The following is a 27,455-nucleotide window of genomic DNA, read 5'->3' as shown; positions in this document are numbered from 1 at the left end:
TGGCGGCGGCGGATCGGTGGAGGTCGCCCGCCGGAGTTCGCCAGCGGAAGGAGTTCGCCGGAGCAGTAGCGGGCTCGAGCGCAGAGAGCGATGGGAGCAGGAGCGCGAGGAGGAAGAGAATGGCAAGTGGCCGCCTCGATGCCTCCCCCGCGGCATTTATTATCTAATTTAAGGGCCCAAATAGCATGATCTTGAGAACTCTAGTCAGGAACTTGTTTGCTAGTGAATCGGCGACCCCCTGAGTAACACGACCGATATCAAAGAGGATCTAGCATAACTCAAGGACAATAAGGAGCCACCAAGATTAACGCTTTGATCTGGTTTAACCACCTTAATAGATGTGTTGACCATAGTTTTGGTAACAAACAGAAGAATCATTGGAGTCAAATGAAATCTAACAAGAGGATTCTTACTCTTATTTAGGTTGCTTGCCTAGTCACATATAAATAAGAAGAATTATATTCACTTATCACACCTATTCCACCGGGCACATTCACTATCACCATGAACCGTGTTTCCCTGCGCCTAATCTTTCGTCTGCAGGAACTAAATACAACTCTCAAAGCTGTTTACTTTTATGCATTTTATTTTATTGCACTTTCAATATACAAAAATCTTATATTCACACTCACCTTTTTTTCATTTCAATTCTTTCAGTCAATTCACTCAAGACCCGTGACGCCTTGAGTGCAATAGAAACTCCACAGGTAAACACTCTAATAGGCTCCTCAATGGAATACGATATAAAATAATACTTCCACGAAACATGCTCTAATGAACATGTGTACTTGCAGGCCATCAAAGACCTTGTTGGGCCTAACAATAGTTGGATTTGGAAAGCTAAGGTACATTTGAAGATAAAAATCTTCCTGTGGCAACTTTGTTACGATGCTATCTTAACTAGAGACAATCTTAAGAAAGGAACTGGAAGGGATCTCCTATTTGCTCGTTTTGTGATAACATATTGTGAAAAATGAAAATCATATGTTCTTTTCTCGTGTTATTGCAATAGCGACTTGGGGGTGTGTTGGTGCTTGTGTTGGAGCTAATAGTTGTCCTTCTAATAGGTGGCAGGCTCTGGCTTGGATGTGTGCCTATATGACAGGAAATAAATAAATTCTAATGGTTGTCATTTTCTGGTTCATTTGGATTACCAGGAATAAGATAATGTTTGATGGGTTCGTGCTCAAAAATCATGTCACAATAATATAGAACATTTTCTCTTTCTTGAATTATTGGGCGGGTCTTTATGATGATGGCGATGCTCTGAAGATCAAGAAGGGAGCGGAGCAGCTGATGAAAAAAGTGAGGCACATGTCACAGGATATCATCAGATTTTCGCCCCCATAGTGGATGCTCGATTTCGAGTATCTATCAGCGGGTTTCCTGAGGGTGCGAGGGCGGCTTCTTTCCTGTCTCCTTTTGCTGCATTTATGGTTTCCATTATGTAGCAGCAATGGAAAGGGGTAACCCGTTTGGAAAAAGAAAGTTTTCCTGGCCTCCCTCTTTCTTCCCTTCGTGTACAACCCTTGTAATCCTATCGCTGATGTACTTTTGCTAACCCAATTTATTAGAAAATTATACCATAGGGGACCCCCCTATGGTTTGACGGTAAAAAACACATACACAACCATACATCCATACAAATACATACTGTCATGTATTCTAACATAGTCGAGCGAGAATTGAACTATAATCGACCGCTAGCCACCTCCATATTTTAAACCTTAATAATTGACAGAAACTTGGGTCAATGTCTGATGTTCTTGTCCATTATTTCAGATCAGCTTTCTGCCATGTTGGTAATCCCACGATCGAACTGAAAAGACTCCTCGTTTGTGTAATCCCATGAAACAGAGTCTTCCCTCATCCCAAATGCTAATGGAATATTCAAGATCCTATTGACGTCAACAGATAGGAACAACATAGCCTTTATGTGTAGCAAACACCAGGTCAAGCCATTTTATACACAACAAAACAATTGTCAACTAGTTACACAAATATACAACTGCACACCACTCTCAAAACAACAGTTACAATCACGCACACAGCACACAACCATCACACATGTTGGTTAACTTGGCCTTCGCCACAATTAGACAAACCACAGTTACTACCTCTCTACAGCTACATATGTAGCAGTGACCACCCCAACTTTAACTGGATCATCGTCTGGCCCTGCCACCACCACCAGCACCACCACCACTAGAACTCAGCAAACAACCACAAAACAGGCAACACTATTCATGAACAACAGAGACAATTATAAGCTATCCCTTCCAGGAGTTAATGTCTTGTCTATCGAAGATACAATTTCGCTGTTGGGTGTTGTTAGAAGGTGGTCTAGATCATCGATGTCGCTATCATCGACGATCGACGCGTTTGACTCCAAGCCATCATCTGAAGCAATAGCACCTTATCAGTCACAAGCAGTCATTTGTGGTCTAACCATTAGTGCCAGCAGGAATATAAGGTAATAAATATAGGTACTGTTGTGTATTTAATTATTTTTATCCCATATTCTGACGTGTGAAGAGTGAATCAAAAAGTGTTTAGGTATACGTGGATGCAGAAGTAGTGGTAGCCATAGATTTCAGGGAACTGTCTGAGAATTGATGTTGTTTATTGGAGGATCTATGTGGCACAGAGAAACTTGACCAATTTTTAACATTACAACTTTTCAAATGTTCATACATGCTCAAGCACATTGGGCATCTGAAGATTCAGGTTGCAGACTACGTAAGACCTCAGATGTCTACACAACATGGAATTGGCAGAAAAGGGTAAAGGAAATTACACAGTATATCTTAATAATTCTAATTTGATTTATCATCACTATGCAATTTTAAGACATGCTAGAGCAAATATAATATCAAAAACTGAATCGCTGAAATGCTTCATTACAGCCACATAATGGAATGTGGTGCAAGGACTGATCAATATAGTTTTTTTTTCCAAAATGCAGATCATCCCCTGCCTCTGCATCGAATAGATGCATACGGCCTTTATTTCCTTATTAAAATGTAGCCAAGACTGATCAATATAGCTAAGCATCTACGCAGTCAAAAATGGATCTGTACAATGCCATGCAGAGCAGCACTGTGGCCATACACACAAACATGCAGCGTTGAAGCTAGAGGATCAAAGCATTGGGGTCAGCCCCATTTCTTATGATGTAATCTTCCAACAATGAACAATGAAAAGACAAGGTTAATGAAGGATTTGATCAATTCGATAGGGTTAACACCAGCTCCGCACAACATGGAGAGACAGAGAGGGGAGAGAAAAATACCAGAAAATTCAAGGTGTGCACTTCCATCTCCAACTGCATTAACCTTAATGTTTTCAGGCAGTACACAGTTGCAAACAGAACCTGTGATTCCACAATATAAAGCCAGAAATAATTGAGAATTGCAATAGTAAAGGAGAAGTACATTATGAATTTGTGTTGTAAGACCTAACCTAATCGGGCAAGTCGGTTGACCCATCCAGGAGTCGGCTTTCCCGTCAAACGCTTGCAGACGTCAGCCGTGAAATGGTTACAGTTCTTGACAATCAAGTGGTAAGTGTCGCCATGATAATCCTCGGCGAGATCCTCTAAGAAAGTGCGAACTTCAGAACGGGACATATCGGTGGTACCCACACACACTGAGCGCCTGAAGATGAAGCCAGGACAGCTTTTTGGTTCTACTTGGAAGACTCCGCTAGTTGGGTATTCGTGGGCTCCAAACCCAAACTCCATGCCATGCACTGCAAAAATAAAGGTTACTGGAATGGTCAGCCTTGGGTGTTCAACTTATAGATAGTTGCATGAAACTGATGTGCACAACTTCACGTGGATTTAAGTTTAAGTTGATCCAGAAAATGGAAATGCTAGAAAATACAGCCTGTAGGGAGTCTAGCAAAGCTGTGATTCATAGAAGAGTTTGAAAGGCCTTGGTCTAGAGCAGCTAGCTCATAGTACTAAAATGGAAAGGACTGTACTAAATGTGTGAAATAAGCGTGTCGAACAGGCCAAGCCTAGTCTAGTTAAAAGAAAGCAGTAAGCGAAACCGGCAATAGCAATGGCGCAAGGTTCAGTAGTACTCCTAGGTCATATGCAACCGTTTCGTCCTGTCGCTCCCGCGAGCGCAGGGCGAAACCCTAGCCTCCCCAACCTCAAGTCCCTCCTCCTCCCGTCCCTCCCTCGCTGCCGCCAGAGGGCGTCGCCGAGCAAAGCCCCGGGGCGCCGGCGCCGGCGGGGCATCTCTCTCCCCCGCGTGGATGTGGTGGCGCGGGCTGGCGCGGTCGGCGGGGGTGCCGTGCTCGAAGTCTAGCGCGGCGGCGCGGTGGCCTGACCACGGCGTGGTGAAGACGCAGCTCCGGCGGGGTGGCGGCGCGGCTTCTGCTGGCTGGCGCGGCCCTGCGACGGCGTGCCCGTGGCCAGGGGTGGCGGCGGCAGGCCCAGATCTAGGCCAGCGGGCCTAGGTCTAGGCCTCATCTGGGCTGCCTCGGGTGGACGGCCCCGATGCGTCGCGGTCGACGAGCGGCGAGGGCGCTGGTTCGTCTCCCCGATGTCCTGCGGCGGGCATCGTGGTGGGTGCCTCGGTCCGGCGTCCTCGACTCCTCGGGATGTGAGGCGGCGGTGGGCGGCGTCTGCGGCGTGGATCTACGGTTCACGTCGGTTTCGGAGGTAGTAGCTGATGTCCTTGGCTCTTGCTCACCTTTTCCCCACCTCCTGGACGAAAGTCCAAAATCTCGCTGATTGGGCGGCGGCGACGCGCTGCTGCGTCGTGACCTTCTTGGAGGCGCCGCACGGGGAGGTTTGGGTAGGGTGGCGGAGCTGAAGGTTGCAGCTTTTGGGCAATGCCGGTCCGTGAGCAGCTGCGGTGATCTCTGGCCCGTCTGCGTGTATCGACGGCAGTCTGCCCCGTCCTCTGCAGGTGCTCCCGGCGGATTTCTCGTCGCTGGTGGGTGTCCAAGTGCTCGGCAGTGTGGCCAGTATGGTGTGATCTCCAGGGCGGCGGGTCCGGAGCCCAACACCTCTGCAGCTCTCGGGTGAGCTTCTCTCATGTCCGATGGTTCGACGCCTTCGAGCCAGGCGAGAGGGCAGGGGCCCTCTTCGGCATGAGAACAGGTTGGTGCCTCTGGTGCTCGTAGTCCTGGTTGTTCTCCTCGGATTCAAGACTACAACTCTGCTCCGGGCAGTCCCTCGCCGTGCCTCCGGATGGTGTCCTTGGTGCCGAACAGCGGCGGTCTGCACTTCTGCAAGCTTGTCCTCGCTCTTAGTACAGTGTTGTAATTCGTTCTGTGTGTACCCTTGTATCTTTCTTGCCGTGGTGTGCGTGGTGTGGTGCACTGTTGTAACTCCTGGCCGGTTGATGGCTTTGTTAATTCAAAGCTGGGCTTTCGAGCCTTATGTTTAAAAAAAGTACTCCTAGGTAGTAACAGTCTTATGAATCTGTCACGCCAAACCACTGGGAAACTTATGAGTGTGAGTACAAAAGCGCAGCCGTGTATTAACTGTACTTATAAACTGGGCATGTAAGGCAGTCTTGGAAATCATTTTACTACAGTAGTACAATTGGGGTAAAGTATGGTCTCGCACGGTAGCAAAACACGAAGGAAGCTGGAAATGAATGTACCAACCAAGGAATTAAGTGGTTGTGCTAGTCTCTCTTATCCGCCGCTCCGCTCGTGGTATCTACTACTCCAATTGAGCTAGCTAGAATTAGCATGGTATGTACACATGGTCGTACTAGTTAGCATCAGAGATAGTACTAGAAGGAGGCGAGTTGGTAGGTAAGGAAGCAAGGTACCTTCGAGGCCGGAGTGAAAGATGCCGAGCCCAAACCAGTAGAGGTAATTGTTGATGGGGGAGATGTCGTAGATGTTGAGGTACACCTTGACTGGTGCGGCCGGCGTAGGAGGAGGAGGCGCCGGTGGCGGCGGCGCGGCGCTGAACGCCGGGAGCACCCGCATGCGCATCCTCCCTTCCTCCTTCTCGATCGTGGTAGCTTGGGCTTGGGCTTGGCTTAGCTCCACGGCTTCATCCGCGCGCGCGCGGTCCAACACAGATCTGAGGCTCGATTTGGCCGGCGGCTCCAGCCTCCAGCTCCTCCTCCCTCGCTCGACGCTCGCTCGTCGAGAGGAGAGAAGAGAGAGAGATTGGGGAAATTCTTTCTTTGTGGGCTAGGGGCAAATTGGGCAGAAAAGAAGTTTTTTCCTTCTTTGTTGCCGGATGGGCGAGTGCGTCTCGATTGATTGGGAAAGAAAGCAAAGGTAGAAGAAGCAAAGGCAGCAGCAAAGGCAGCTGGCAAGTGAGTGAGATACAGTACCAGTTCCCCTCTCTAACCGTTTCTGTCCTGTCCTAATGTTCGTGTCAACCACCTGTCCTAAACATAAAATTACTACCTCTGGTACATCAACTATAGCACAGATGGTTGGCAAGGAAACCCATTTAGAGAAATAGAAAACGAGACGACCTACCTACTGACCTCAAAGCTAATTGGAGCCAGCCAGCCAGGTCACATGCTAGCCATCAGCAGCAAGACGACAGAAAGAATGCCATTATGCAACTTCAGATGCACACCATCTACTACTACAACATCTTCCACTTCGATTTAGTACAACACATGGTTTGCAATTAAAGAACTGAATATTTCCTCCTCCACAGACTTATATCGCCCACCCACCAAATCTCCTTGTATATTATTATTATTACTACTGTACTATTATTATCACAAATCAATGCTGCAACGGTTTCGCTCAAAAATATCAGCGACAGAATCAGTTTATGATCATCAGATTCAGACGGTGTAGTGCTGGTTGTTGATGTCATCCAGGTCGATCCCTTTCAGCTTGGCCGCCGTCTCCACCTTCCCCTTGAGCGTGTGCAGCGCCCTCAGCCTCGCGATCTCCGCACGCCGCTTGGTCTCCTCTGCCATGTGCCCCAGCTCCACCGACGCAGCCTTCTCCCGCCCCGTCCCCGCCGACTCCAGCCCGTGTAGGGTGCGCTGCTCGTGCGCCCACGCCGCCTCCCGGGTCTCACGCCCAAAGTTCTTCTGGCTCGAAAACGCAACCTGAAATATCATACCAAACCATGCATGTATCAACAGCCATCCTCACAGTTCAGAGCATTCAGGTTCACAGATAAACACTACTAACCTTCCTGTCGATGACGAGGTTCCAGGCTCTCCCGCTCAGCCCATACCGCACCGCGAACTTGATCGGGTCCAGGAGGAGGTAGATGATGATGTTGTACACCCAGATGGCGCCCGTCCAGCCCCACCCGATGCCTCGGATGCTCGCCAGCTTCCAGTTCACCATAGCAGCCAACACAGTGGCGAGCTGCATTATCATACACACCCTTCATTCTTAGTGTCAGTCAAAACATCACTACACTACCTCAAGCTGGTATAGATAGGAACTCACCAGCTGAGCAACGACAAAGGCGCACATGAGCAGAGCCCCAGGCCTCTCCATGAATGACCAGCCCCTCGACCGCGTCACGAATATCAGGGCTTGGCTGATGGTGCTCACTTGGAGGTACACGGCGGAAGCCATCATCTCTGTGTTCCTCGCGATCGATTCACTGTCTTTGCCGATCCTGTCTATATTCAGCGTAGGAACCTTGAAGATGCCCTGCACATAATTACATGGAAAGAAACAAGTGAGTTTGCAAGCCACAAATAGTCCTACCAACAAGTGCCTGTGTGACAAGGATGAAATAATATTTACCACGAAGAACTCCGTCTTGTAAGCTGCCCAGAAGAAGAGCACCGTTGTTACGGCCATATAAGTCCCCAGGACCACACCGGTTGCAAAGATCTCTGCTAGCTTCCAGCTGTCAGGAGAGGGAGATGGCTTCACCTTATCTTTGGAGATGGTCATGATGGTTCCTGGGCAGTAGTCATCACCACAGTTACAAAAATATTAATATCCATATTTCTAAATACATTTCTGATGAGAAGATAGCAATGTTCTTTACCATCGTTAAGAATAGCTATCAGAAGAACCATCATTGGGGGGAAGTCAAACTCCCAAAAGCATGCCAAGAGCAAGAACCCAAGCTGCACAGATAAGGTTTGGATCATTGATATGAATTCCAAAATAGAACTAGCATGTTCTACATCACCCACAGAATCTCTTTGGAAAGATTGAGCAAACAAAGAACACTGCCGGGTTAGCTCTCGCTAGCTAGATACTTAGTAAGGTTGGTACATAAAGGGTACATGGTACTTTTGATCCATCTACAAGGGTTCAGTCGAGAAATGCTATCTAACACGTTTTGGCAAGCTAAATTAGCCTGCAAAAACATCTCATATTAGGGAGCAGAGAAAGTAGCATTTACTAATATACAAGAAAGAAAGTTGACCATACACTAATTATTCTCACGAACTTGTCATGACAAAAATAATGTAACTTGGTAATCAGATGGTAGGCAAAGGGTACACATATCTTAGGCAACACAAACTTACCACTATACGGATGGTGATAGAGACAGCGTATATCTGCAATAGAACAGAACTGATTAACATCAGACAGCTTTGCTTATTACCAGAATGAAATAGTGTTTCTGTAACACATGAAAGGGAACTAGTATTTCCACTTTGAAGAGAGCTCGCATGATACAGCCCATTCTTCCTGAGATAGCAAGGTAGATAAATATATCTTATGCACTGTAAACACACTTAACTGTATAATTTTTCATCCGCTGAAAAATTGCACGGCTGGTCAATACAGCACTGATGATCACACTCAATCCAGGTTCTGTCAGAACTATATCAGAGGCTCCACGGGCAGCGTCAGTTGCATCAGCCACGGCAATTCCAATGTCTGCTACCTTCAGGGCAGGTGCATCATTAACTCCATCTCCCGTCATCCCACATATGTGTTTTCTGGATTGTAGCCTTTTGACTATTTCATATTTGTGCTCTGGAAAAGGAAACAAGTTAGAGTGATAAACCCGATGGTTTAAAAGAAGAGAAAATTAAAGCTCACCAGGGAACACTCCAGCAAACCCATCTGCTTGCTCAATCAACTCATCCACTTGTAGGACTGCAATATCACCATCTATCTTGTCACCCAGCAAAGATGATGACGGATACATGTTTGTGCCCATTCCTAGCCTCCGTCCAGTTTCCTTACCAATAGCCAACTGATCACCTGAATTGTTTTCCCAAGGGGCATACTCATTACCATAGTGAATCTAGGGAAACAGAAGGATCTCCCTGATGTTTAAAGGTTATTCAGCCATCACAAAAGAGATTCTTGTGAAGCTCGGGAAAGCTACTACTGCTAGTACGCTAGCATGTGCACTTAACTACTTAAGCTCTTTATTTTGGAACATCTGTACATATTAAAAGTTAACATTTTCAGACTGACTTGCCAATATTTCCAGTCTCTCAGGAACAGCCAATCAAAGGGAAATAAACAATATACCATTATCAAAGCATGTGCGATCATTGCAATTCCACTATGCCAGAAAGTGTTTTTTTCCAAATTGGTGTACTAAAAAGGTACCTGTAATCATTTTTACGCTAACTCCAAGGTCAAGAGCTCGGCGTATGGTTTCAGCACTATCATGACGGGGAGGATCAAAGAGTGGAAGAAGACCAATGAATTGCCAAGGTCCACCAGCACTTTCCTTGGTACCTTCAGGAACTTCCTGCACAATGAAGGAAATTAGCAAGTTCTATAGGTAATGGACCAACATATCAGTAGAAGGCTAGCATTTAATCAACCTGATATGCAACAGCAAGCGACCGCAGCCCTCTCTCAGCAAAATTGTCGATTACTTGATGGACCTTTCTTTCAATCTCAGATTTATTCCATGCCAGGTTCAGAATCTGCAAGAGAATTATATGAAACATAAGCATATGAACAAATGGCGTATCCTTGAACGAAAAATCAGACTCCATAAGTTTCTATACCTGTTCAGGTGCACCTTTGCTAACCCTGTGCATTTTACCCTCAGCATCCAAGTACGTCAGCGCTGTCCGCTTGTCCGTTGGGTTAAATGGAAGGAAATGGACTTCTTCTATGCCAGCGCGTGCCTAACAGCAGAGAGAAGAGAATAAAATTAGGTGTGCAGTGTCCCTAACAACAGAAATTCTTGCCATGCTCCCTTAATCGTTGTACAGGGAATAGAATCTACCGATGAATATGAAATCAAGATGGTATCGATTACAGCTAAGGCTGTTATTTGGTGCACTATTTAATCCCTAATTGAGCAAACCAAACAGGCAGTAATCACCAGAACCAGTTAAAAGTCATAAATGCAAGATTGTTACCTCTTTTGGGTCTGGCAACATTGCCACAATAGCAAAATCGATAGCATCTTGATTCTCTAGTCTTGAAGCCCTTGCCGCCATCAACACAACATCATTTTTCTCATAACCTCTTGTAAAAACCTAGAGCAAAATATTTCTGTCTCAGACCTTAGGAACAGGTACAATTAGGATCAACATGGATACAAGTTGTGGGATTTATGACCTCAATTATATTGTTGTCTACAGTCAGCTTGTTGAGTGTCAATGTTCCTGTTTTGTCACTGCAGAGCACATCCATTCCGGCCATCTCTTCGATTGCAGTCATTCTTTTGGTAATAGCACCCTGCAGACAATAATTAACAGAAGCAGTCACTTCCTAGAATACAGTTACCCACCTTTTTTTATTTCCGTGGTAGCCACAAAGCTCTGGCCATGGATGAATATTCAAACCTGTTGTGCCAGTTTGTGTGACCCAATAGCCATAGTAACCGACAGAACCGTGGGCATGGCAATTGGAATCCCCCCAATGAGAAGCACAAGAAGGTTATCGACTATCTTGCGGTACCCTCTAGATTGAAGAGCCCACATGACAATCAACTCGATGGTCATCCCAATGGCAATGGAGCAAATGCAGAAGTTCCCGATTGAAGTCAGAACCTGAAAGCGTCCATGAATTGCAGCCGGTATCATGAGTTTTCAGCTGACGCTGGAGTAAGTGAAGTGAGACGGCTTGCTGGATGCTCTACCTTTTGAAAGTGGCCCACGTGAGTGGTTGATTCAACGAGATGAGCTGCTTTCCCAAAGAACGTATGGATCCCAGTGGCAATGACAACTGCTTCAATCTCACCTTGCTTACAAGTAGAACCGGAGTAAACTCCGCCTCCAGGATGCTTAGTTACGGGTAGTGATTCTCCCGTAAGTGCAGACTGCAAGGAAAACAGATATGTTTTTAGCAAACCTGCTCCGTATTCTCCTTGTATCAGGATTCTTTTAGTACTTAGCAGAACTAGCTAGTGTAATAAATATGCAATAGGCAGAGGGCATAGTTGAGTTGAGTTGAGCTGACTAAAAGACCTGATCAATTTTAAGTGGATCGCCCTGGAGAAGTCTTGCATCCGCGGGAATGATGTCTCCAAGTTTAATACTGATTATATCACCTGGAACCAAGAAGGATGCATCTAACTCATTCCAGGTTCCATCACGCAGAGCCTAGAAAAGAATGTAGCGTGAGCACACATAAGTATGAAAAAAGGGGCACCATATCCATATATGGTGATCCTCGAGTGCTAGTGGTAGGTAGTACTCGGAAGGTGATGAGGTGGCATAAATCACCTTGGCCTTTGGCGCAAGGCGGGCCATAAGCGCAGCAGCGGCATTGCCGGCGTTGTTCTCTTCTATGAAACTGATGGTAGAGTTGACAACCAGCAGCACCATGATCCCGATGAAATCGTGGTAGTCGACGCCCATTTTCTGTGTCAACAATGAAAGTTGCAGTTACTAATTAGCCAAAGAGATTATAGTAGCTAGCTAGTAATAATAATGTATAATCTGGAAGAGTGATAGTGGGTACCTTTCCCCTGAGATTCGTTCCTCCGTGGGCAAGGGCAATAGCCATGATAGCGGCGGCCTCCATGACCCACGAGAGCGGATTCCACATGAAACCCAGGAACTTGAGGATCTTGCTCTCCTGCAAAGCATTTATCGACGAGCCGTTGGCATCTAATTATTAATGATTTGGAGAAAGGATTAAGGTATGGAGGCAGTTGGCATGGTTATACATACACGCTTCTCTTCTAACTTGTTGTAGCCGAAGATATCGACCCTCTGCTGGGCACCCTCACTGGTAAGTCCCTCCTTGGTACACTTGAGATGCTCGAAGACCTCCTCCACGGGGATGTGCTCCTGTAATTAATCGGTTGATTTGGGTTTGAGAAATGATCACTGATGAGCAGCAGCAGCAGCAGCAGCAGCAGTACCAGATCGACGGTTTCCCTGCTGATGGCGTCCATAGCGGAGAGGCCATTCGCCTCCACCCCTTTAGGACTCTCCACCGAAGGCGGCTGCTCCTCTTTGCCGTCCATGCCGGGCGGGCGCCAGGCAATCGACTCAAACTCAACTCAACTGTGGAGCCCCTTGGGTTGGCGAATGGGAAGGGAAAGATGAAGAAGACGGCGAGCAGGTGGATGATGCGGGGGCGGGGGCTGGAGTATAAGTGGAGGGTGAAGGCAGGGGACACGGCGGCGATCGAGAGGGAGGAGGGGCGTGCTCCCGGCGGCCATCGGCATCGGTCGTGGCTCCCCATGGGTAGGGTCGTGAGTGGCAGCAAGGTTGGCTCCATCTCCAGCAAGGGGCCAACGAGGAGCGCCTAGGTCTCGTCGACGAGCGGTCGTCTTCTCCCTTCGGTCTCGTCGCCGGCGGCGCGCCTCTCACTCTTCTCTTCTCTTTTTTTTTTTCTTTTTCTTTTTTTTCTATGGGGTGGGGAAGTTTGGACAGACGCGCGTTCGTACGGACGGATTGGATTGACTCTTCCAACAGCTGTGGTGGCTGGCTGGCTGCCAATCAGCCTAGAGCTGATCGAACCAGGCTGGTCCGTCAGTCAAACAAACGACATTGGTATTGTCTCTTCAAAGTCACATGTCTTTGTTTTTCTTGTTAGTTGCTGCTCATGTTACCAGGAATTTCATAATAATCTTTAAAAACATCCAAATAAAACAAGGGCATCTCCAACCACATAAAACATGAAATGTGTTCTTTTTTGTTTCGTTTGGGGCGGTGTCCTCCGTTCTCCCCTTATTCGATCTCGTTTGGGTTGGGTAGACCTAGCAAGCAGACCTATTTGGTTTGGGTTGTACTTTTTGCCCATTTTCCCCCTATTTCACTCAATTTGCCAACATGTGAATGACACGTAATAATAATATACTCCCTTTGATTCAGTCAACAAAAAGAGATTAGAGGGAGTACATTATACAACCAAATTAATGTAAATAGTTTACAACCAAATAAGGAACATAATTCACAATCAAATGTAGCTCACAAGCAAATTAAAACAAATAAAATGGAAGTAGATGAATATTAGTTTCCTGCCATTTCCCTTTGATGCTCAACCAAATCCGCTTGAAGTCGGTCGTGAGTGTGGCTATCACGAATCTCATCATGCACATGTGGGAACTAGCCAAAAGTTGTTGGCCTAGGTTGCGGCTCAACCAATTCACCAAGAAATTGCCACATTTGGTTATAGGGCTATCGTCACGCTCATCCTCAACGATTATGTTGTGCGTAATCACACAAACAATCATTGCGCACTAGTACGGAATCCAGTTCCTGATGGGCGCTTAAACCCATGCTCTAACATGCTAATCACCCATCACGATAATCTTGTCAGAAATGACTCTGAGTCAACCCGTCAGAGGTACACAGCTGCTCTCATGGACTTTATATTAGGTGCATGTGAGATGATATGAGGTGCCTCCGGGATTTCTTCTATGAGGTTCCTCTAAGATTCCGAACGAACTTCATGTTCGTGGTAGTGACCTACAACCTGATGATGGTAGTAGATTGCACAAAAGTAGCTAGTAGTGCAGCTGGCTCTCAGCATCCCAAGTTGCTAAAGAAGCACATTGCAAAGAAAAAAAATAGAGTAATATAGAAAGGGTAGATGAACAAATCTGTGGCAAGTCATATTTCATGATTAAAAAAATTAGTTTAAAAGTATCCAAATAAACATACAAAATACTCCATATGTTCCTAAAAAAATTGCTCAATTTTATTTAGATATGGAGGTACATAGACATATTTTAGTTATAGATACATGGTATCTAGAAAAGTTTAGCTGCTTTTTTGAAACGGAGGAGTACAATATTAACACCTAATATATCTATATTGTGTATTCCCTTCACCCTACTCTCTATCATCACAATGGTGATAGCAAGGACATGCATGAGCACGTCATAGGTACGAAACCCACCGTCACCGAGCTTGCACTCTATGTCCAAGTGTTGCCTCATGTGCAAAAGAGTTGACTCAAGAAATGTTTAAGAAAAAATAGATAAGAAAAGAGGGTATTGCTATGGTACATCTTCCAAATTTACACGCATAACCATCCAAATAAAACAAAGCATACAATAACAAGGAAGAGAAAAACATACATCGCCAAGTCCTTCCAATTGGATATTGGTTGGTCTTCTACAGTGCCACCAAAATAGGCTTCTGTTTTCAAATTACAATAATACCATACATTATTTTTCATGGTTCAAAATAAATTAAGCACGCATAATAAACATCTCTCATCTTAAGTGGGCATTACGTTGTACCAAGTTAAATATTCACTCATTTACATATGCACTAGCAAACATGTCACAATTGGTTTCTATCATCTTAAATTAGTTACATAAGAAATTTATGTCCATGCATTTGTAGGTTTTGGTTTGGTAATAATTTAGGAACTAGCAAAGCACTACATTCTAGTAAGTTGGTTTTGCATTCCAAAGCAGAGTCCCGCAAGCTAAACCTCACAACAAAGAAAGTACTTGCTGACAATATGTATGCTTTCCCTTTAAAAAAAGTACTGTTGCACTTGCGTAGGACCAAGCGTAAAAAAAAATGTGCCTCTGGTTGTCCACTTTAATGGGGTAATTATTGTCACAAATGCATAAGTAGTGAGGTATAAAGTAGAATTCGCCCTAAAAATAATATCAACACCGCATCCACCATTTGGAAAAGAATCCACTTTACTGCAACACCTCTTCCATCGCATTAGGCTCAAAGTTGTTCGAAAAACACATGTTGCGGCAGAATAGAAGTTTATATATGAGCAGAAAAGGATGTCTCCTTTTTTAAAAGAGACTTATGTTGGGGCTAAACATCCACGAAATGACAACAGAACTAACAATTGTTTAGCATTTGCTTTGCTAAATTTGTGATAGTTAAGCCTATCTTGCCAACACAATTCAGCCAGTCCAAGCCTCCAAGGATATACCCCTTCACTCCAAAGACTTGCTGGTGATTAGTTTCTTTGCTGGTGAGGCAAGGAGCGGTGCAAGCGACGTGAGATTATGAACGATAGGTGTACATGCCAAAGTGTTGGTTGGTTTGGTGGATTTTCCTTGGCTGCATCATCAGCCATTCAATGGATGACAGTATATATCTTGTAAATCATTTTGTTCGGCAAAAAGAGTACATATACAAGCATGTATAGGGTATGTAGTTGCACTTTTGTATGGTCGACCTCTTCTTGTTTGCGTTGCTTTGGTTCTCCCTTTACCTTTGCCTTAACAGCCATGACACCAACCAATAAGAACACTCACGTACAAAGCAGTAGCCAGACAGGACTATTAGTAGACTAATTGCATTTGGAACTTTGGTACTACTAGTACATCACATTCACATGCTTCTTTTTTTTCTGCCAACACAAGGCACACATAAGCACATGCACATGTAATGCCATTAGCATTTAGTTGCTGGACCGGCGCCAGTGCTGTACTACCTGGAGAGGCAGGTAGAACAACTGGTGATGGTGTCAACTCTTGTGCGTTGTGTGGCTGCCCAGCTAATTCCGCAGAATTTGTGCATTAGTTTTAGTTTTCTCTCCAGCATGTTAGGCTGGGTTGCTCACTTGCTTGTCTTGACCCTGTCTACTAGTGTCTACCCAACTTGCTTCTGTTTCAAATGCTACAGATGTAAAACATTCTATTCCATTCCACCCATTACACAACAATTGAGTCTGGGGCTGAACTCTTCAATTGCAGCAAAGCCATAGCATACATAGATGGGGTATTACCGTATTAGGATAAATAATAGTCCTCTGTTTCACAGAACAATACTAGTAACAACAAACCGGGAGAGAGGACAGAATATTAGTAGTAGTGATTATAAGAGTCAGGGTAATAATATAGTTCAGATCTGTCTTGCAACAGACAAATGCAATGGTATAGCTCTGGCTGTCATAACAATCACGATTACACATGCTGGAATGGAAAGTAAGAATTCTCTGGTTAGCTAGCTAGCTAGTAGTTTTGTCAATGGAGTTTTTTTTTTTTTGAGTGTAATAGCAAATGTATGTATACACAAAGAAGCGAAAATCACAGCTAATCCTAGCAAGAAAATATGAAGAGAAGAAATCAATGGATTTTGATTTGATTCATCCTGCTGCATGCTAATCTCCAGAAAAGAATGAAAATGGTGAAGGAATACCAGTCTGTCTCTGTCTACCAATTGTATATATGTGTATCAGGCTATGGAAGGGGATCTTGTTGGCCTATTATGACTTTGCTGTTGTTGCCGTGGCCATGGATCGTCGCATCGGCCCTGTCTCGACGTCGCCGTCCTCCTTCTTCTCCACCACCACGCCGTCCTCCTTCCCCTTGTCGTCGTCCCCTCCATCGGACGCGGGCTCGAGATCGTCCCGGACGCGGAATGCGGCGTGGAGCAGCACCACGGGCACACCAGCCGCGAGCGCGAACAGCAGCTTATCCACAGCCCCTGCGGCGACGAGGTCTGCGAGTACGAGCGCGACGAAGAGCGCCCCCACGAGGCGGCGGTCGAGGAGGCGGCGGAGGAGCGCCGAGTTGGGGAAGGCCTTGAGCAGGCCGCCGTAGAGTAGCAGCCCCTTGGAGGCGGCCATGAGGAAGAGGACCGATGCGCGGTGGCGGGGCGCGAGGGAGGCCAGGAGGATCACCCATTGGATGACGGCGTAGTGGAAGCGGAAGGTGCGGAGGTTGCGGACGGCGCGGACCGCGGCGGCCTCGGCGTCGGGGGCCGGCGAGAAGGCGGAGGGGCGCGGGGCGAACCGGGCGAGCGCGCGGCGGGTGGAGCGGGCGCTGGCAAAGGTCTTGTCGAGGGCGCGCCGGATCGGGCCGGGGCCGTCGGCAGCCATGACTATGCCCCTGCTTCCCCCGATCCCGATGGCCGGCGAGCGAGATCCGCGTCTGTCCTCTCTGCCTCTGCCTGCCTTGTGTTGTGTGTGAGACCTGTTTCTGTTGTGTGGGTTGGTCCGCTTTGCTTGCACACTTGCACTCTCCTCCTCCTTGCTCTTGGATATGGCTTAGTAGCCCAACCACACTTTTCAGCAAAATTTGGGACTCAATTAATTTATAGGATAGGAAATGCATATGAATAGAAAAATCATGGAATCAAAGATGTCATGCCTACCTAAAATTTATAGGAAGATGAAGCGAGTTTGATTGCAGGAAAGAAAGTTTTCCTGTAGAATTTGCAGTACAAGATTTTTATAGCATTAGCTCCTATAGGATATGTTTCTATGAATCAAACAAGTTGTGTAATTTTTTTCCATTTCTGTATAAATATTACTTATCAAAGGAGTCCTAGGTGCCAATTCTTTTCAGTACTATATATATACAAGAACTTTCGAGTGAATCTAATTAAGTTCCTTCCATCTTATATATGATGAGTAAAATGCACGCATAGATGTTTAGTTTGCCTAATGACCTGGTTTAGTTATCTACGATTTTCATATGGCCGACCATACCCTCTTTGGTATGCCAAATTCTCAAACATTATGATTGGATCTCTAAACGATATGTGCCTTATTTTGCCGGCTATGGATTGGTGCCTTGGTGAGAGCCGATGCATGCAAAACTCTCAATATTATGACTGAATCTCTAAATGATACGTACATTGGTTTGTCGGCTATGATTGGTGCTGATAAAAGTGAAAAATTACAGTATTTAATTGATTGGGTGTGCTCCTACACAAATGGGATTCCAAAAAAATGCAAATGGATTTCTAGTGTCGTTTCTCAATTCTGGTGAGGTGTCGACGTTGATCAAAGGAGAATGCATTGGAGGGTCCGTCGTAAAATGTATATCCCAAAAAGCATAGGAGGGATGGGCTTTAGAGATCTACATTGTTTCAATATAGCCATGTTAGCGGAATAATTTTGGAGACTAATCAAATGTACTAAATCTTATGTGCACGAGTGTTGAGAGCAAAGTACTACCTAGAGGAGAAAATCCACAGTGCAAAACTAGGAGGTATGGAGATGCTTCGGTACAAGCAACATGATTGATGATGTCCTTAATAATGACCGATCAAGGTCAGCGGTGTACAACAACAACAACAACAACAACAACAACAACCAAGCCTTTCAGTCCCAAATAAGTTGGGGTAGGCTAGAGTTGAAACCCATAAGATCTCGAAGCCAAGTCATGGTTCCGGGACATGGATAGCACCCCTGTCCATGGCTAAATCTTTGTCGATATTCCAAACCTTCAGGTCTCTCTTAACGGACTCCTCCCATGTCAAGTTTGGTCTACCACGACCCCTCTTAACATTCTCAGCACAGAGGACTGAAATTCACCTTTACCCCTTCTATCACAGGTCTCACTCTAGAAGTAAAGTTCGATGAGCTCTTAACGGAGCTATGCCTACTTAAGTATAAGTGTGTGTGCTATGGAATAGTGCCGAGAATAGGTGTCTTTCACATGGAGTGCGCCGGGAATAGGTGTCTTCTTAGAGGTGCCGTGACGCTTTATCCGTCCGCTATGCACTGGCGCTTTCGGAGGCCTCTGTTGGATATGTCCAAACCATCCGAGAAATAGCACATGTTGGTACTGTAGGGTGTAAGAAGTTAGTTCTCACCGTCGGGTGGTACTTGTGGTGGGAGGAGCATTGGATCTTGCATGGTGAAAGATTAAATACATTGTTCAGATCAGCAATATCGATAGAAGCGTTAACCAACAACTAGAACATGTCAAGAAAGAACATTGATGTGCCAAGAGAAATAGGATGGAAGAAACCCTCCGAAAGTAATGAGTAGAATTAATGTAAATGTGTCCTTTGATAAGAAATAATTTGGGATGATCATGGAACTTGCTTGTTTGTGGGCAATAAAGTTTTGAATTATGTTGTTAATGTTTCGATGGCACATGTGCTTGCTCTTAGGAAAGGCATAATGCTGGTTCAACAGATTGCGTTTACCAATTTCACAATTCAAACAGATTGCATTAAGGTGGTGGAGACGATGATTCAAGGACGCATCTCATCAACATCATTTGCTGCAATTTATGATGATTGTTCTATCTTATGGACTGGCTATGGTAGAGTTAAGATTGGGATGTAACGGGAGGGCCAATGAGGCTGGAAATGCACTAGCTAGGACTAGGAGTGCTTTTGTTTAAAATTCCATGTTTTTAGGTCAGTGAACCCCCTAATTTAATTATGAACACGTAAATTATGTAACTATCTTTGTGAATCAATAGAGCTAGCCGAATGGCATTGTCTTAAAAAACGATGGCTTAGGTCATTCAATGTGGTCATGCCAAGCTCTAAACATGTGGGGCACCGAGAATATATCACATGAATATCTACAATGACTTAGACATAACAAAACCACCATCGACTTAAGTTCGGAAGAAATTACTCGAGTGTGGTGTTGGTGCAATTTTGTGTGCTCTTGGGAATATCTTTTAACATCTAATCTTTGGAAAGAAATGTTTGAAGCACCATGTCTATGCTATGTTCCCTACAATGTTTAATACATTGATGTATGGTTTTTCTTGCACCGCAACAATGCTGTTGCTGTACTTAACATCAATAAATATTTATTAAAAGATTGGTTTAAATAGTTATGAATAATAATATTAATTGAAACAAGATAAATTAAAGACTGAAAGTAAACTAAGAATGTGTGAGGGAAACAGGAATTCACTACTAGCATGGTTACTAATGATTAGGATTTAGTATATATGTATGTTGCTACATGAGGAGAGGTTCGAATAAAGGTGCTCCCTCCACATCCCTCATAACCATTACCTTATCACATCACTTGCCATGCATGTCCAATAATCAAGGGTCTTCTCATGGGTATGGTCATAAGCTCTTGTACCTCTTACCCCTCGTTAAACATAATTGAAAGAGGCAGCCGATTGTTGTCACCTATGTGCCCACGTATCTCCAACCACGCTTAGCAATTATTGCCTTCAATGTCCCTAATGGAAAATATTACAAGGTGCATAACATATAACATCATCGAAGATAACTACCATTTTCACGTGTTATAATGAAACATCATAAATCTTTATTTTATTTCATAGTATTGCTAGGAGTTCACCGTCTCCATAAGAACTAAGAAACTACTTGCATATAGAGATACATGGCATGATCATAGCAATGATTAGAAAGGTGTATGAATACGATTCAAAATCCACAATAGAGTTTTGGATTACAACAAGATGAATGCAGGAATCAATGATGGGCGCGTGGATGATGATGGTGTTGATGAAGATCGATGATGGTGCATGCTTCTCCCAAGTCTCCTACTCTTATCCCTTCAATAATGTGATGGTGGCGTTGGTGAAGATCTATGGTGGCGGCACGGCGTTGCCATGCCAAGATGTGACCCTTCCAGTCTTTTTCGCCAAAGAAGGTTTTGGAGGAGGAACCTATGGGAACGGCAGTCCTGCATCGAGATTATTAGTTGCTTACCGCTGCACATTTTATCAAGATCAACCTGTGGGAATAGCCGTCCCTTCCTTACCAAAGAAAGAAAAAAGGAATGACGCGGTCTGGTTTACAAGTAAGAAAGAAATTTGTTGTGGTGGCTAAAGTTTTCCCCTCCTTACATAGGCTCATGGAGGTCGGTTTCGCGTTCCGGTAACTCTGTCACCAGATATGGCCTTCGGGCCTTCACAAATGTTGTTTGGTTTTACGAAATGGTCTGGTTGAAGGGTGGTATTGTCGTACGGTACTATCATCTTGACCGCACCTATGGGCGTTTAGTATACTGGTTTAGTATACTGGTCGTACGAACTCCGATTGAGGTGTTCTTCGAATCGTTGGATTCGTATGGACGAGGGATACAACACCATGGTACTGGATATTTATTATATTGTGATAAAAAATGACTCATTTTCACCCTTCAAATGGCTAAGAGCATCTCTAACAGTAACAGAAAAAGTCGAAACCGAAAAACATGAATTCAGTCTTCCGAAAATGTGGGGGACGAAGATTTTGCAGTCGGCGCAGAACGGAACCCGTAAAACACGAACTGAAAAAACGGATTTGAAATGTCGCGGGAAATGCGTCGATGATCATATATATAGATGGCATTTGATGCTCCGATTGAGCATCATAAGTTATATAATGGGATTAGCAAACCTAAATTACATACTACACCTAACCACGTTAACTAATTTGAAGCAAAATGCGGCCCGCTTGGCCTCTGCGCGCGGCGGTGCCGGTGGTGGCGGAGCATCGAGGCGGAGACTGCGTCGACAAGGAATCTGGTGAAGAGCGTTCACTTGTCCGAGTCAAGCTCGACTATCTCGAGCTTGACGCGGCGGACACGCTCCTCCCGGCGAGTCCCCGCCGCCTAATCCAGCGCCGCGCCCTGCAGAGCCACCTCGCGAGGCCATGGCGTCACGAAGCTGGGGCGAAGGTGGGCTGCTGTGAGCTGGATTGCTCGCCGGAGAGGAAGCAGGCGGCGACAGAGGGAGTGGTAGCGGCGGAGTGGAGTAGGGTTTGGAAACCGAACTCCCCTCAGCGGCCTGTTTTAATACGGCGGCGACAGAGGGAGTGGTAGCGGCGGAGGGGAGTAGAGTTTCTCGGGCCCCCGAACTCATTTTACGGGTCAGGCCGAGAGTTCGGGCTCCTTTCTGGCCCACTTTCGGCCTAAGCCCGTATTGTCGCCGGACTTTTTCGCCTTCGACCACTTTTTGGGTTACTGTTAGAGATGCTCTAAGTTCTGGTGCATATAACTCCTCCATATTGGCTCCTTTGTCCATAAAAGTTCAAAACACCTACACATCAAGGATAAGGAAAAGTGATACTAGAATCCTATTAAAACTCTCATAAAAATGAATCACTACTTTTTTTTGGGCAGATAATCAGGACATAATTAAATCAGATGTACTCCTGGGCCGTTTTGGCCTGAGCCCGTGGGCCGAAAACAAGGCTATCCTCTTCTTCCTTCCTCCAGTGCCATTCGACGAGGCAGGCAGAGTGAGGATTGGAATCAGAATCTCTGTCTTCTTTCTCCCTCCCGTCGCCGTCGGTCCAATCCAAGCGAAAGAAACCCTAGCTCGCACGCCCTCCCGGCCACCTCCAGCCGCCAGCCATGGACCGCAAGCGCATCAACGACGCCCTCGACAGGCACCTGCGGAGCGAGAGGTCGTCGCCCTCCACATCCCGCGCCGCCAAGCTCCCCTCCTCCATCCCGCCCACCAAAGGTATCCCCATCCATCAAGAAGCTCTTCTTTCTACTGCCCCCCCGCCCGCCGCCGTCATCTGATTCTCTGCTGCTTGTTCGTTTGGAACCACAGAGCAGCTGGATTCCGACAGCGAGGAAGACAACAGTGCCTCCGAGGGGGACGACGACACCTTCTGGATCAACTGGTTCTGCAACCTCAGAGGCAACGAGTTCTTCGCCGAGGTCGACGACGACTACATCCAGGACGACTTCAACATGTGCGGCCTCAGCACCCAAGTGCCGTATTACGATCACGCGCTCGACCTCATCCTCGACCTCGAGCCAGTTCAGGGTAAGCACCCTAAAAACATCCATTGATCCATTTTGATATCTCTCTCCTTTTGTGTACACCTCACCTCATTATGATCATTAGTCTCTAAGCCACACTCATTGTGTATATATATTATCATCAGTTGTTAAGCCACTCAATTGTTTGTAATCATTGCTCAATTTGATCATCATAAGTTGTAATTCAATTCATGTCTTGAGTTTTGTGCGGCACTGGATGGAGTGATCTTACTCTTCCACGCAGGTGATGTGTTTGCTGAGGAGCAGAATGAATTGATCGTGGCGGCCGCGGAGACGCTTTACGGCTTAGTTCATGCCCGGTACATCTTGACCACTAAAGGCTTGGCTGCAATGGTAAAGCTACCTAGCACTATTTTCTACTCTTATGATTGCCATCAACTGGCCAGCATCAATCACAGTAGAGGGTCTCATTAATAATCCCTCATATGAATGTTTCTGTAGTTGGACAAGTTCAAGAACTGTGACTTTGGAAGGTGCCCTCGTGTGTCCTGTGGTGGCCAGCCTTGTTTGCCAGTGGGGCAGTCTGATGTTCCGAGGTCCAGTACCGTCAAGATATATTGCCCAAAATGCGAAGATCTCTACTACCCAAGATCGAAACACCAAGCAAGTATCCTTTTAAGCATCTTACTTAGATAAGCACTCGTAGCTCTGGTCACTCCAGAACCTCTGGTCTTGGTAAGAATGGGAGTAGTGATGGTTCTATCATTGCTATTTTCAGTATTACACTTACTATTACCTTTCAGCGAGACTTATGGCTATGAAACTCATAGCTTCAAGAATGTCTGGCTGCCTTTCTCATGAATGGGGCGCAAAGGCTTTTTAAAATGTACTTTTTTTTTGCTTGCCTTTGCATCCCTGACGCTTTCCATAGACTGCTGTTTTATTTTACAATAGTTATATCTTTGCATGTGTACTGATGCAAGTAGTGCCTATGTTGATCTTGTATGGCCTTAAGTTTTCCCAGACATTGATGGAGCTTTCTTTGGGACGACGTTTCCTCATCTTTTCATGATGGCACATTCACACTTGAAGCCACAGAAGCCATCACAGCAATATGTTCCCCGAATATTCGGCTTCAAGGTTCATAAGAAAACATGAGTGCATTTATTTTGGTGGTGCACTGGTTGCTGCTTCTTTCTGGTAGTCATCTGGAGATACGGACAAGCATGGAAGCATGAAAATGGTACTAAAAGAAACACCGAACAAGCATGCCCCATTTTTTTTTGAAGGTTACTGCCCTAGTGAAAAGAAAAGAAATCTTGGCAGCCACATTTGTTGAAGGAAGAAATCTCAAGGAGCACCTCGTGTCATGTTGTATGGTCTGATGATCCTCGTGAAATGGCATGTTGCTCTGTTTTGATTTAGAAATGCCATAAGCTGGTGTATCTGTTTGTATCCTAATGTATTTCACTCATGCATATCTGCTCTGATTTACGGGCGGAGGAAATCATGGATACTAAGATGCTGCAAGTTTAATGAAGTGTTTACTGCTGGAATCGACCTCCTGTTGTCTTGCAAGTGTAGTTTGTTGTCTACGTAGTATTGCAAACCGATCCTCATTGGTCAGTTGGATGGATCCATCTGTTCACGTCTTATGCAGCCGTGTGCACTTCCAGAACAAGAATTAAGCAGAGGAGATGATGAATTGAAAACTATTTACATTTCTTGATTTGGCTTTTGTAGATGCACAATAATAAATCTGCGTCGGATTAGATCGAGAAGAGATGAGAAGGAAGAAACCAACAAAAGTTGCTTCCACGAGCACGTTCGTGTGCGCGCGTGTGTGTGTGTGTGTGGTGATAAAAGAAACAGTCGTGACGGCCAGATAAGAAGCTCGTTCGTCCACTGCTTCCATCTCTCAGCTGTGCATCATCCATCCATCCGTTCCACTCCTCCATCATATCATATCGATGGCGCTCATGCTCAGCCCAGCCGCTCCGGCGGCGGCCTTCTCCGTCGTGGCACCTGGCAATGGCAAGTCCGCCGGAATGAGGACGATTCGACTTGGCAGCCGGAGCCTCCGGAAGGTGGTTGCCATGGCGGACATGCTGGGTGACTTTGGTGCGCGGGACCCGTTCCCGGAGGAGATCGCGAGCGAATGGGGGGAGAAGACGCTGGGCAACGTGGACACGCTGCACCGCATCCTCATCCCCACCGTGTCCGTGCTCTCCCTCTCCCGCGTGCCCCTCCAGGCCGACCCCGAGCTGCTCTCCCAGGACGACGCGCGCAGGCTCCTCCACAAGGTGGTCGGATGGAGGCTCCTCTTCCCTTGCACCCACGACAACCAGGACGACCTGCTCAAGCTCGAGTGCGTGTGGAAGGTCAAGGACCAGGCCTGCGGGGAGGAGCTGGTGTCCAGGATTACCAGGGCGCTGGAGAGCGGTGCCGGTGCCGGCTGCGGTGGGTATGTGCCGGCGAAGCTCGGTTTCGAGGCGCCCAACCAAGTCAGGGCGCAGCTCTACTCCACGTCCCTAGGTAACCACCATGCACCTCCTCATTCTTCAACTACTCCTACTTTACTTAGAATGATAATATGAGCTGCTTTGTTGGCTTGAACAATGAATTAATGGGTGGCTTGCTGCTGCAGGTGGGCTGAGCGTGAACGACTTCATCATCGCTGCCAGGATAGACCAGATCAAGACGCAAGATCTTATCCCAAAGAAGAGAGTCTGGGCATGCTAGATCCAGATACTCATTTTTCTTCTTCTTCTTCCGCATGCATACATACATACAAGAGGAGCCAAATCCCTTCGTTGCAGTTTTGTTTCATGAAATTGATCAGCTCACATTTGTACCAGTACAGTGTTTTTTTGATAAGAATAGTATGATCATCATTTGTCAAGATCTCCGATCGACGCCAGACGAGACCACATCAATTGCATACGAAATGTGAAAGGGAAACTGGATCGCCATACTGTCCGTATATATAGTATAGCTACTTATTACTAGGTTGCACGCTCAAACTCATAGATCACTTAATGAGGCCGGTGATGGCTTGGGCGATGATGGCGATCTGGATGGAGTCGACGGTATGCTGTGCCAGCGGCTGCGGCAGCGTCACCCCGTGTATCCCAAATGCCGCGTTGCACTGCTGCGCCTGCGCCAGTGCCTCCTCTAGCTTCTTCTTCCCAGTGGCATAGGACCGCTGGTTGATCTCGTCGCTGGCCTCCGCAAAGGCGAAGCCCGCCTGGCTGTACACCGCGGCGCACTTGGCCAGTGCCTGCTTCATGGGAAGGCTTGGGTTGCCCGCCAAGAGGGTCTTGACGTCGTCCGCGGCGAGGGCCACGTTGTTGACGCCCGCCAGGGAGGCCACTTTGGCCAGGCCCCATGCGTCCGCGTCCGCGGCGCCCCGTTGGTTGCTGAGCTGCGACAGGCACAGCTGCAGGCTGACCCGCACGTCGCTGGCGGCCGCCTCCTTGCAGGTGCTGGCCACAGTCGCGTCGACTGCACGACCAGTCAGGATCACCGCCAGCACGACGGCAATGAGGGCCACGGGCCGAGACATGATTGATGGTTGCTTCATCGTCTCTTATTCTGTGCTGCTGAAAGGAATGATTCAATCTATGAGAAACAAGTTATTAGATAAAAGGGTGATTGAGCATCATCATATATAGGCATGGCAGGGGGATGGGAGCGTTTATCGGAGGCCAATTTTCGTTCCACCATCAGTCTGGTCTATATATAGACTCGACAAAGATTAACAGTTGTGTTTGTCCAATATACAAGGGAGCAAGAATAGTAGTAGTACGTTTTGGTGAGCAAGGACAAAACAATGGATTTGAATTTATACAAGTGAGAGTGATCAGTTAGGCAGGGAACATGAGGGTGTTGATGTGATGAATGCTCATGTCTGAAATCGGTTCGATTGGCCTCTCTGCTTCTTCTTGTTCTGTTGCGTCCATCATGGTGGCGCGTTCTCGACTGTACTCATCTGTAATGATTTTAAAGATGGGGGATATTCATGAGCAAGAAGAGCAACCTACATTGGGGGATATTCACTGCTGGTTGGTTTAGAGGGTGTTTGTTAAAAAAAAAAACGAACCGAAGATTGTGTTGAAGGATGTCGGGGGAGGAGTTGCGAGGAAGTTGGAGCCTACGTAGGCGAGCAGGGAGAGCGCCACCGCCACCATCAAGAACGCCGGCACCGCCACCGCCCAGTACCTTGATCCAGATACAGCAGTAGTAATTCATGTTAGCAAGGCAGGGGGAAATGAAATTAATGGCAAGGCAAGGCAAGGAAATGCATTACTTGGTGGGGTAGTAGGTGATGCCGAGCGAGTTGAGCCAGGGCTCCGGCGTGTACGCCCACGCCAGGTACACCGCCGTGGCGATCACGGTGGTGATGGACCCCACGAATCCGTACACCTCCGATGGCTTGGGCCCCGCCGCCGCCGCCGCGGGATCCCGCTCCCGTTCCCGTTCCCGGCCGAATCGAGGCCGACGGCTGCGGTTGCGGAGAAGGCTCACCGTCTGCCGAGGGCTCCTGACCACCAGCGTCTCCGCCGGCGAATCCATCCGAATCTCGTCTCCCCCTTGCCTTGCCTTGCCGGCGAATCCAGTGGAGGTGGAGTTGGTTGGATTCCTCTGAGGGCAGGTTGGGCTTACTGGGCTTGCTTTGCTTGTCTTGTCCCTCCGTGTGTGGGCTACTCCAACTCACATTTTTTTTTCCGATAAAGGTAATATATTAATAT

General features: G+C 46.5%; 7 protein-coding genes across 7 annotated transcripts; 2 read left to right on the top strand and 5 right to left on the bottom strand.

Moving 5' to 3' along the window:
* Positions 1-1,937: 1,937 nt before the first annotated feature.
* On the bottom strand, positions 1,938-6,217 carry LOC124701711 (deSI-like protein At4g17486). The gene is made up of 4 exons (XM_047233804.1): positions 5,799-6,217; positions 3,463-3,750; positions 3,293-3,373; positions 1,938-2,400 (listed from the first exon to the last, which is right to left on the bottom strand). Exons 1-4 carry the CDS (start codon positions 5,965-5,967, stop codon positions 2,264-2,266), a joined length of 675 nt encoding a protein of 224 aa, XP_047089760.1. The 5' UTR covers positions 5,968-6,217; the 3' UTR covers positions 1,938-2,263.
* Positions 6,218-6,601: 384 nt separating this feature from the next.
* On the bottom strand, positions 6,602-12,574 carry LOC124701710 (plasma membrane ATPase 1-like). Its single transcript, XM_047233803.1, has 20 exons — positions 12,230-12,574; positions 12,036-12,155; positions 11,824-11,940; positions 11,586-11,723; positions 11,328-11,462; positions 11,000-11,179; positions 10,704-10,910; positions 10,477-10,596; positions 10,275-10,394; positions 9,915-10,037; positions 9,726-9,830; positions 9,505-9,649; positions 8,983-9,147; positions 8,678-8,916; positions 8,460-8,492; positions 7,970-8,051; positions 7,720-7,880; positions 7,414-7,623; positions 7,147-7,329; positions 6,602-7,061 (listed from the first exon to the last, which is right to left on the bottom strand). The coding sequence occupies exons 1-20, from the start codon at positions 12,332-12,334 to the stop codon at positions 6,789-6,791; spliced, it is 2,961 nt and encodes a 986-aa protein (XP_047089759.1). The 5' UTR covers positions 12,335-12,574; the 3' UTR covers positions 6,602-6,788.
* A 3,567-nt stretch (positions 12,575-16,141) lies between these two features.
* On the bottom strand, positions 16,142-17,147 carry LOC124696474 (PRA1 family protein B2-like). Its single transcript, XM_047229202.1, has one exon. It carries the CDS (start codon positions 17,122-17,124, stop codon positions 16,510-16,512), a length of 615 nt encoding a protein of 204 aa, XP_047085158.1. The 5' UTR covers positions 17,125-17,147; the 3' UTR covers positions 16,142-16,509.
* Positions 17,148-22,300: 5,153 nt separating this feature from the next.
* Positions 22,301-24,269, top strand: LOC124701706 (putative casein kinase II subunit beta-4). The gene is made up of 5 exons (XM_047233799.1): positions 22,301-22,435; positions 22,529-22,747; positions 22,988-23,097; positions 23,206-23,371; positions 23,729-24,269. Exons 1-5 carry the CDS (start codon positions 22,324-22,326, stop codon positions 23,860-23,862), a joined length of 741 nt encoding a protein of 246 aa, XP_047089755.1. The 5' UTR covers positions 22,301-22,323; the 3' UTR covers positions 23,863-24,269.
* A 317-nt stretch (positions 24,270-24,586) lies between these two features.
* LOC124701707 (probable pterin-4-alpha-carbinolamine dehydratase, chloroplastic) lies at positions 24,587-25,606 on the top strand. Its single transcript, XM_047233800.1, has 2 exons — positions 24,587-25,239; positions 25,352-25,606. Exons 1-2 carry the CDS (start codon positions 24,675-24,677, stop codon positions 25,444-25,446), a joined length of 660 nt encoding a protein of 219 aa, XP_047089756.1. The 5' UTR covers positions 24,587-24,674; the 3' UTR covers positions 25,447-25,606.
* LOC124701708 (pectinesterase inhibitor 12-like) lies at positions 25,501-26,659 on the bottom strand. Its single transcript, XM_047233801.1, has 2 exons — positions 26,555-26,659; positions 25,501-26,306 (listed from the first exon to the last, which is right to left on the bottom strand). Exon 2 carries the CDS (start codon positions 26,285-26,287, stop codon positions 25,736-25,738), a length of 552 nt encoding a protein of 183 aa, XP_047089757.1. The 5' UTR covers positions 26,288-26,306; positions 26,555-26,659; the 3' UTR covers positions 25,501-25,735.
* On the bottom strand, positions 26,292-27,283 carry LOC124701709 (phosphatidylinositol N-acetylglucosaminyltransferase subunit P-like). Its single transcript, XM_047233802.1, has 3 exons — positions 27,014-27,283; positions 26,807-26,925; positions 26,292-26,695 (listed from the first exon to the last, which is right to left on the bottom strand). Exons 1-3 carry the CDS (start codon positions 27,277-27,279, stop codon positions 26,571-26,573), a joined length of 510 nt encoding a protein of 169 aa, XP_047089758.1. The 5' UTR covers positions 27,280-27,283; the 3' UTR covers positions 26,292-26,570.
* Positions 27,284-27,455: the final 172 nt, after the last annotated feature.

The sequence above is a fragment of the Lolium rigidum genome, chromosome 3, assembly GCF_022539505.1.
Source record: "Lolium rigidum isolate FL_2022 chromosome 3, APGP_CSIRO_Lrig_0.1, whole genome shotgun sequence".
NCBI classification, from domain to species: Eukaryota; Viridiplantae; Streptophyta; class Magnoliopsida; order Poales; family Poaceae; genus Lolium; species Lolium rigidum.
The sequence above is the reverse complement of the archived record's forward strand: the minus strand, read 5'-3'. Positions and strand labels throughout refer to the sequence as shown.

What these genes read in the sequence shown, in the direction of transcription:
- LOC124701709 (XM_047233802.1), bottom strand. Translation starts at nt 27,279, where the DNA reads ATGGATTCGCCGGCGGAGACGCTGGTGGTCAGGAGCCCTCGGCAGACG. An exon ending in ATCACCTACTACCCCACCAA is followed by an intron (nt 26,926 to 27,013) that starts GTAATGCATTTC and finishes ATCTGGATCAAG; the next exon opens with GTACTGGGCGGTGGCGGTGC. An exon ending in ATCCTTCAACACAATCTTCG is followed by an intron (nt 26,696 to 26,806) that starts GTTCGTTTTTTT and finishes AAATCATTACAG; the next exon opens with ATGAGTACAGTCGAGAACGC.
- LOC124696474 (XM_047229202.1), bottom strand. Translation starts at nt 17,124, where the DNA reads ATGGCTGCCGACGGCCCCGGCCCGATCCGGCGCGCCCTCGACAAGACC.
- LOC124701706 (XM_047233799.1), top strand. Translation starts at nt 22,324, where the DNA reads ATGGACCGCAAGCGCATCAACGACGCCCTCGACAGGCACCTGCGGAGC. An exon ending in CTCCATCCCGCCCACCAAAG is followed by an intron (nt 22,436 to 22,528) that starts GTATCCCCATCC and finishes TTGGAACCACAG; the next exon opens with AGCAGCTGGATTCCGACAGC. An exon ending in AAGATCGAAACACCAAGCAA is followed by an intron (nt 23,372 to 23,728) that starts GTATCCTTTTAA and finishes AAGTTTTCCCAG; the next exon opens with ACATTGATGGAGCTTTCTTT.
- LOC124701711 (XM_047233804.1), bottom strand. Translation starts at nt 5,967, where the DNA reads ATGCGCATGCGGGTGCTCCCGGCGTTCAGCGCCGCGCCGCCGCCACCG. An exon ending in CTTTCACTCCGGCCTCGAAG is followed by an intron (nt 3,751 to 5,798) that starts GTACCTTGCTTC and finishes TTATTTTTGCAG; the next exon opens with TGCATGGCATGGAGTTTGGG. An exon ending in TGCACACCTTGAATTTTCTG is followed by an intron (nt 2,401 to 3,292) that starts GTATTTTTCTCT and finishes CTATTGCTTCAG; the next exon opens with ATGATGGCTTGGAGTCAAAC.
- LOC124701708 (XM_047233801.1), bottom strand. Translation starts at nt 26,287, where the DNA reads ATGAAGCAACCATCAATCATGTCTCGGCCCGTGGCCCTCATTGCCGTC.
- LOC124701710 (XM_047233803.1), bottom strand. Translation starts at nt 12,334, where the DNA reads ATGGACGGCAAAGAGGAGCAGCCGCCTTCGGTGGAGAGTCCTAAAGGG. An exon ending in ACAAGTTAGAAGAGAAGCGT is followed by an intron (nt 11,941 to 12,035) that starts GTATGTATAACC and finishes AATGCTTTGCAG; the next exon opens with GAGAGCAAGATCCTCAAGTT. An exon ending in ATCCACTTAAAATTGATCAG is followed by an intron (nt 11,180 to 11,327) that starts GTCTTTTAGTCA and finishes TTTTCCTTGCAG; the next exon opens with TCTGCACTTACGGGAGAATC.
- LOC124701707 (XM_047233800.1), top strand. Translation starts at nt 24,675, where the DNA reads ATGGCGCTCATGCTCAGCCCAGCCGCTCCGGCGGCGGCCTTCTCCGTC. An exon ending in GCTCTACTCCACGTCCCTAG is followed by an intron (nt 25,240 to 25,351) that starts GTAACCACCATG and finishes TTGCTGCTGCAG; the next exon opens with GTGGGCTGAGCGTGAACGAC.